General features: G+C 44.2%; 2 protein-coding genes across 2 annotated transcripts; one reads left to right on the top strand and one right to left on the bottom strand.

Annotated features, from left to right (window-relative positions):
• Window positions 1-739: 739 nt before the first annotated feature.
• Window positions 740-3310, top strand: IL18 (interleukin 18; the record flags this gene model as incomplete). The annotated part of the gene is given in 5 exon segments (XM_080357903.1): window positions 740-806; window positions 2312-2449; window positions 2790-2935; window positions 3064-3275; window positions 3277-3310. Coding segments are annotated over 5 exon segments (597 nt in total).
• A 350-nt stretch (window positions 3311-3660) lies between these two features.
• Window positions 3661-7196, bottom strand: SDHD (succinate dehydrogenase complex subunit D). Its single transcript, XM_080358085.1, has 4 exons — window positions 7136-7196; window positions 6936-7040; window positions 4846-4990; window positions 3661-4326 (listed from the first exon to the last, which is right to left on the bottom strand). The coding sequence occupies exons 1-4, from the start codon at window positions 7191-7193 to the stop codon at window positions 4161-4163; spliced, it is 474 nt and encodes a 157-aa protein (XP_080214211.1). The 5' UTR covers window positions 7194-7196; the 3' UTR covers window positions 3661-4160.
• Between the last annotated feature and the right edge of the window lie 2 nt (window positions 7197-7198).

The raw sequence follows: 7198 nt of genomic DNA, 5'->3' as shown, positions 1-7198 counted from the left end.
TGTGCTTGGTAAAAGATCTAACCACCTGTGACTGCACATCAGGGGAAGAACTGTCGTGGTTTTATGCGTTTTACGCGTTAAATCAAAGGCCATCTTTTCCTTCAATCCTTCAGCAGTCATTCCTGCCTATGCCTTCCCTCTCTGCTTTAGAATTAGAGTGGTCCTTGACTTCTTGGTTTACTTGACTGCAGATGAGACATGCACTATGTAGTCTTGTGGTATTTCATTTCAAAGACTTGGGTATGCACGCTTGGAAATAAAAATGCATTCCTCTGCTGCGAACCTGGGTGTCTCCTCTGCACAAACCAGACAGAACTATAGACCATATAACAAATACGATGAGAACAGATCACTCTCAAATACTTCCCTCAAAGTGTGGGGGTTTTTTTCTTCCTAAAATGCCTGTTGTCATTTCCAAGGGAAATATATCTTCTTCACTTCTTTCTCTGTCACTCTTGAGGGGGAATAGCTGTGAAATCGAGCTCAGAATTCAACCGGAATTAAAGTTAAAACACCATAAGCAAGTAACAGAACTTGAAGGCTGCTTTGTGACATTCTAAATGATGATAAAAAGCAACAGAGGAGACCAATAGCTTAAAAAGGCAGTTTTCCAACAGGCAGTCAAACATGCCATCCCTGTTACAGTATTGTGTGCTAGAACAGAACTAGCCCAAGACACAGAGTAAGAAGCACTGTTCCTCACTCCGAATCCTCTCCATGTGTTTTTGGCAGAGTGAAGATGAGCGATGAAGACATTCTGGTGCGTGCAGTAGAACTTGGAAAAAATTTCTGCCTCTATTTTGAAGGTAAAAGTCTTAACTCGCTGCTGAAGGACACACAGTGTTATCTTTCTGGGGGGAAGATCAAAAGCTGATACCCAATTAAATCCTTTCCTGGGGCTGGCAACCCTGGTGTTCTGGAATGCTGTTCCCCCATGTTATTTGAGCAACCCTCAAAGCAGTTACAATAGGTACAATCCCACCCCACTGAGAAGAATGACAGTTTTTAGATCGTGGAGCCAGGCTGTTCACTGCAAAAACAATCTGAGCTTGAGACAGCTGTGTTAACAGGTCACTACCATATAATCTATGAACACCTTAAGCATTTAATAACTTCTTGTTGTTGTTTGAATACAATTCCTTTATCAATCTGATTTCACCTAATTTTCCCATAAGCTTCAGTTTCAAGCATTGTTAGACAAACATCTGAGTCAGCAAAATATTTGTTGCTTCATCTAATACATTCCTGTAAAGGAAACTCCCAAGTGTTGTAATACTGTGCGGTGGGCTTGAAGTAAGTGGACAACTTCCAGTCTTATAGGAAAACGTTAATCAGAAAACAGTCTCTTCTTTAGAGGCAATGTTTAATGACTGTTTCTTGTTCTTTTGCTCACATAAAGGTGTTGATGAAAACAGAAATGTACATGCTATTTACTCCTTGGTTATAGCTTTAAACTGAGCTGAGCTGTTCACCCTTCAGTAACCCTAAATCATTTTGCATGCCTCTTGGTTTGGTGGTAACTCCAGTTCTCAAATGACTGGTGGTTTCACCATTCTGTTGAGTTTGTTATGCTCACAAATAAAATATACTCTGTGGTTAGAATAGTTCAGCTTGGTGAATGAGTGATACCGGGGCTACGACTGGAAACATGCAGATGGCTGGCTGCCTTCCCAGCTGGTAGAACAAAACTGGCTAGAAAGCGCTTTCTTTGGTGGGTACAGAGCTTAATGTTGTTTTTCCTTTTCTTCTCTTTTTTTCATTGCTCACTTGGAACCAAGATGATGATGATGACGGTAAGGTCACAATTTATTAACTTCATTAGCAATGTTACCTGAACTAACCTGCTCACTCTCACTAGCCCACACATGCTTTCTGTGCCTTAGAGAACAAGGTTTCAAACCGATCATGGCTACTGTAAAAATAAAAGAGAGAGATGCAGCTCACCTTCTCCTTCTGAAGTTGATGTTGCTTTATTTCCTCCTAAAGTACAGTTTGGCGGCTTCCCTAACATAAGGACCTTTTCATGCAATTCTAACTGTTGGGCAAAAGAGAACTGTTGCTTCTGAACGCTCATTAACACACAGCAGCTTCTCGTGCCTGTTTGTATAAAGACTGGGAAAACCTCCTGGCACCTGGGCTGCTACAGCCCAGGGCTGGAAAGAACTCCATGGCCTCACTATTATTTGAGGTTTCCATGCTAAGAACCTATTTCACCTGGCATCCTTATCGAGGAGATTAAGCCCGTAGGGATCTGTTAAGATCTGAGATTACAGCTAAAATATTTGACCTTATTTGCTTACTATTTCTATAGGGCTGGAATGTGACGCCTTTTGTAAGGAAAAGGTTCTCCACCGAGTCCTTCGGAACGTGCGGAGCCAGCTGCTTGTGGTGCGACCAGATTTAGACATGGCGGCTTTTGAGGATGTGACAGACCAGGAGATGAAATCTGGTACACCGTTTTCAAATATACGCTATGACCATTGCCCTGCTTGTTCACTCTGGGTGTGCTTTTGTTCTTCGTAATCACTGAGAGTAAAAACTTCATTTATAAGCATAAAGCTAAGCTAAGAGAGCTGGAATCTTGTATCTTGGTGGGGCCTCAGCAATTCATTCAGAACTATATTTACGGAACGTATTTATGTACAGTTATAATGTGGCTTACAGATCACTATTTAGAAATCCAATGCTCACTTTAGAGAGCAGTTGCCGGTGGAACGGTAAGACATAATACACTGAACTGTTGCAGCTCTCTCCTCAGCACCTATTAATGACAAACAATTTCTGTGCAGGCAGTGGAATGCACTTCAGCGTTCACTACTACAAAACTACCACACCTTCAGCAGGGATGCCTGTTGCGTTCAGCATCCAGGTACAAGATAAAAGCTATTACATGTGTTGTGAGAAAGAACATGGAAAAACCATTGTTCGATTTAGGGTAAGTATCTGCTTTCCACACCTTATGTATATATAAGTATAGGCAAAATTAAGAATTCAAACATGCGTAAGAAACACAACTGCCGATGCCTTATGCTGGGACTAACCCATCCCTTTTCTCTTCCTCAGGAAGGAGAAGTTCCCAAAGAAATTCCTGATGAAAGTAATGTGATTTTTTTCAAGAAGACGTTTACATCTTTTAGCTCCAGAACATTTAAGTTTGAATACTCGCTGGAACAAGGAATGTTCTTGGCCTTTGAGGATGAAGGCTACTTGAGAAAATTAATTCTAAAGAAACTGTCAAGAGAAGATGAAGTGGATGAAACCATGGAAATTAGTTTACAAGTTAACTCAGAATGAAAGTTACAACCTATGACGTACTTCAACAGTCTTAAATATGTTTGGGATTTTTCTCAAATAAATCTTACTCTTCGTTCACCTGAGACGAGCCCGTTTTGTGGTTTTAGCTACATGAGTCAGTATGAAAATGAGCATCACCCAGTCCTCTTCTGCTTCCTCCTAACAGCACAACACAAGTACCATTAGAATAAGGACAATACATATTCATAAAAATAGTTTGTTTTATAACATCTAATAACTCTATGAATTAGTATTTGAATTTGATTTTAGGTGGGAAAAAAAACCACCCTATCTGCAGAGAAAACATTTCAAATAAGCCAAAAGCAGTAAAAATTGTTCAGAAGTGCACACACAGTTTCTGTAAATTCTTTATTGTATGGATTAAGAAAAAAGTATTCCCTTTATACATCAGAGTTACAGGGGCTGCCCTACATCCAGTTCAGTTGTGTTGCCAGCAGTAACACTGCAGTTTTCTGCAAGTCAAATTTGTTTTACAAAATAGGAAACCAAGCAATGGTTGTTTTAGAAAACATCAGTAAAGCTGCCATTCCAAGGTGCCTTCAGCGGTGTAACTCTGTCCTTGAGAATTACTCATTAATTCCTCCAATTTACAGCGCAGCTTAAATCAACTTTCACCTGGACATTACCCACTCTAAGTCTACTTTTTCTAACATTTTTACTGCTGTTGCACTAAATCAAAAAACGATGGATATTTATGACTAAAGTGCGAGCTCTGCACTTGCTGCAGTGTGTACTCACTACAGACCTATGGTAATTAATTTCTTTTGCATTAAACATGTTCATATAAATGTTACAAAGCAGAGGCAGCGGTGAACAATCGTGTTTGTCAGGGACTCGGTTGCCTCTCAGAGACTCCACAGCATGGCAACGGCCCTGCAGATACCGACGTCGTGATAGTTAAAGTAGCAGAGGCCAGCAAAGGTAAGAGCCGACAGTACATACAGACCCGTATTGGCCACTTTAATGGGTGTATCTCCATGGACGTAGTCAGTTATAACCTGTCCGAGACCCCTACAGAAAGAGACAGAAAAGAGCTGAAATGAGGAAAGAGCATTTCCCCACCTACAACCACACAGTTCATGCGAGCGCGCTAACAAGATAACTCAAACACATCATTCTTTCTCACCTGCTACCATCAACCTTTCCTAAAGAATACCCAGTTCCCCACTCAAAAAGATGCACCTACTAAAAAGAAACCAACCAACAGTCCACACATTCTATTAAAAATATACACTTTTGGCTCAGAGTTTTCTTAACAGTACTAAAGAAACAAAGTGTTGAGCACAGCTCTTTCAAACAACAGAATCCGCAGATTCTGCCCCCAAGAAACAGTGGGCAGCTTATCTGGCTTCCCTTTCCGGGATGAATTTTTTCCTAATATCCAATCTAAACCTCCCCTGGCGCAACTTGAGGCTGTTTCCTCTCGTCCTATCACTTCCTACTTGGGAGAAGAGACCCTACAACCTCCTTCCAGGCAGCTGTGAAGAGGTCTCAGCCTCCTTTTATTTAATAGGGCCCTATTGTGCTTACCAGTGGCCATGAAGAGTGAGGGCTGCAGCCAGCGAATAGTCCATGGCTGGTCCAGGGAACAGGTAGGCGGCAGGAAGGAGACCCAGCAAGAGGACACTGACCGCTCGCTCACCTGTCCAGTGCAAGGATGCAGCCTTGGAACTGCCTGCAAGGAGAAGGATTTTTCAGGGCAAAGTTCCTGCCTGAAATGCTGTAACCTTTAAACCAGACACCTCACCCTGATCAGCACCTCACAATTACATGTTTTCTCCGACCCAATTACTAAACTTTCATCCAAGCAAAACCTAGAGGAAATACTGCTATGGATCTACTTTACAAAGCCTTTTCATCTAGTGAATTTCTTCAATATTATGTACTATTTACTACTCCCACCTTTTGAGAAATGGCTTTGAGATCTGGATAACCACAACTGCAAGTTCCAGTGGATGGCACATCAAGGTAACGGTGCACAGCTCTGCCCAGAACCAGGACTGCTATTTTAACTGTAAACAGCAGTGAAACTTCTGGCACCATCAAGTCTCACATGGCCTAGAAGCAGCCTAAAAGCCAAAGGATTTCAGTCCCCTGTTGACACTCTGCTGGGCACAATCTGAACCACAGGACAGATGCCCCTAGAAACAGTTAACCAGTTAGGGAGCCCTGGAACCAACTCTTACCTTTTAGAAGCATGCAAATACTATTAGGGAAGGAAAAAAAAGCCAAACCCAAACATCTGGGATGTTCTGGAGTGAACCCACACCATAGCACCATAAACAATACCTTGAACCAGAATGTCAGCATCAGCCCAGGCTAAAAACGTCAAGAATTGACTCTGTACAATTACTTTTATAACAGAATACCCCGCCAAAGCGCCTACCTAACTCACAGATATTACCCATCCAGCTAAACCAAAACGCAAATGTTCTTCATTTTTGCAAGGAAAAGGAAATATAGAAAAGTGACAAGATGAGAAATGCAAAGGACCTGAAGTAAAACATGAAAGAGAGCCAAGCTGTGGACTAATAAACTATCCCTGTAGAGCTCCATGGCCAAGAATACTTCCCAGCACACACGTGAAGTCTGTTGTCAATACGACATCCAGAACAGAAAAGAAGGAAACAGCTTAGCTGTCTTTACACCAATTTCTTTTACAAGTGTTTCATCATCCTTTCCACTTCTAAGTTGCATTGTAATGGCCTCAAAACATCCTTAACTTCCAGTCAAAACATTTCTCATATTTAATGATGCAAGTGGCATGGTTATCTTTCATCACCTCTGTGTGGTCTTACTGCGTGGAGAACAGAGAAAACAACCCAAGAAATACTGTCTGCCCACAGGTCAGACTTCGCAAATGAACCTCCCTGAATCAGCAGCTCGGCTGTTCAGGAAGTCACAACTGCAGCCTTTCCACATTGCTACAGCTACTGATACATAAGAAAAGTTACACCTTCTTCCTGATTTCTTTAAAAATCTTTCAACCTTCTTTTCCACTCCCAAAACCCACCATCTTCGGTCATAAGCAGAGACTTCATTTTTAGCATTCAGTTCTTATCTCCTATTTCGAGACTCACAGCACTCACAAGCTTGAAAGTGACACAACCGCTGTGGGTTTGAAACTCAAGCAGTGCCAAGTCAAACCCGCTGTTTTAAACCAGACCTGAGCGGAGCGCAGATCAACAGCCGCGCCATCCGCGAGAGCCGTCCTGTCACAGGTGACGGTGGCACGTTCTGCTCGTACCTGTAGCTGGCCTCATGTGAGAAAAACTACTGTGACTATTATTGATGTTTTCTGCTTGGCTGCTCCTACCTGGCTCAAGAAATCGACAGCCCTGACCAGACATGGGCGTAACAGGCACATAAAGAAGAAACGCATCGTTTGGCGGCACTTGGAGCAACGGTTCCGAGGACGGGGGAGTAACGGCTCAGCACCGGCTCAGCACCGGCTCAGCACCGGCTCAGCACCGGCTCACAGACCCGGTGCGGCCGCGGGGTAGACGAGACCCCCCCGCACACAAACACACAAACACACAAACACACACACACAGACAAACAGACACAGACACACAGACCCACGCAGCCCCGCAGCCGGCGGGCGCTGCCGCGGGACGTACCGTGGCGCTGCTGGGGAGGACTGTGGCTCTGCCGCGCCGGAGCGCTCCGATCGGCAACGGCCGCCAGGACCGCGGGGCCGGGGCGAAGGGTCCTCCCGAGGAGAGCTGCGGAGAGAACGGGGACGAGGGGTCAGGTCAGGGCAGGGCAGGGCAGGGCAGGGCAGGGCAGGGCCGCGGCAGCCGGGCCGGCGGGCACTCACCCATCTGCGCTCCGCGGGGCCGCGCCAGCCCCGCCCGCAGCAGCACCAGCGCCGCCATCGTCC

The sequence above is a fragment of the Nesoenas mayeri genome, assembly GCF_963082525.1.
Source record: "Nesoenas mayeri genome assembly, chromosome: 22".
NCBI lineage: Eukaryota > Metazoa > Chordata > Aves > Columbiformes > Columbidae > Nesoenas > Nesoenas mayeri.
This window is presented reverse-complemented; position numbering and strand designations above follow the sequence as displayed.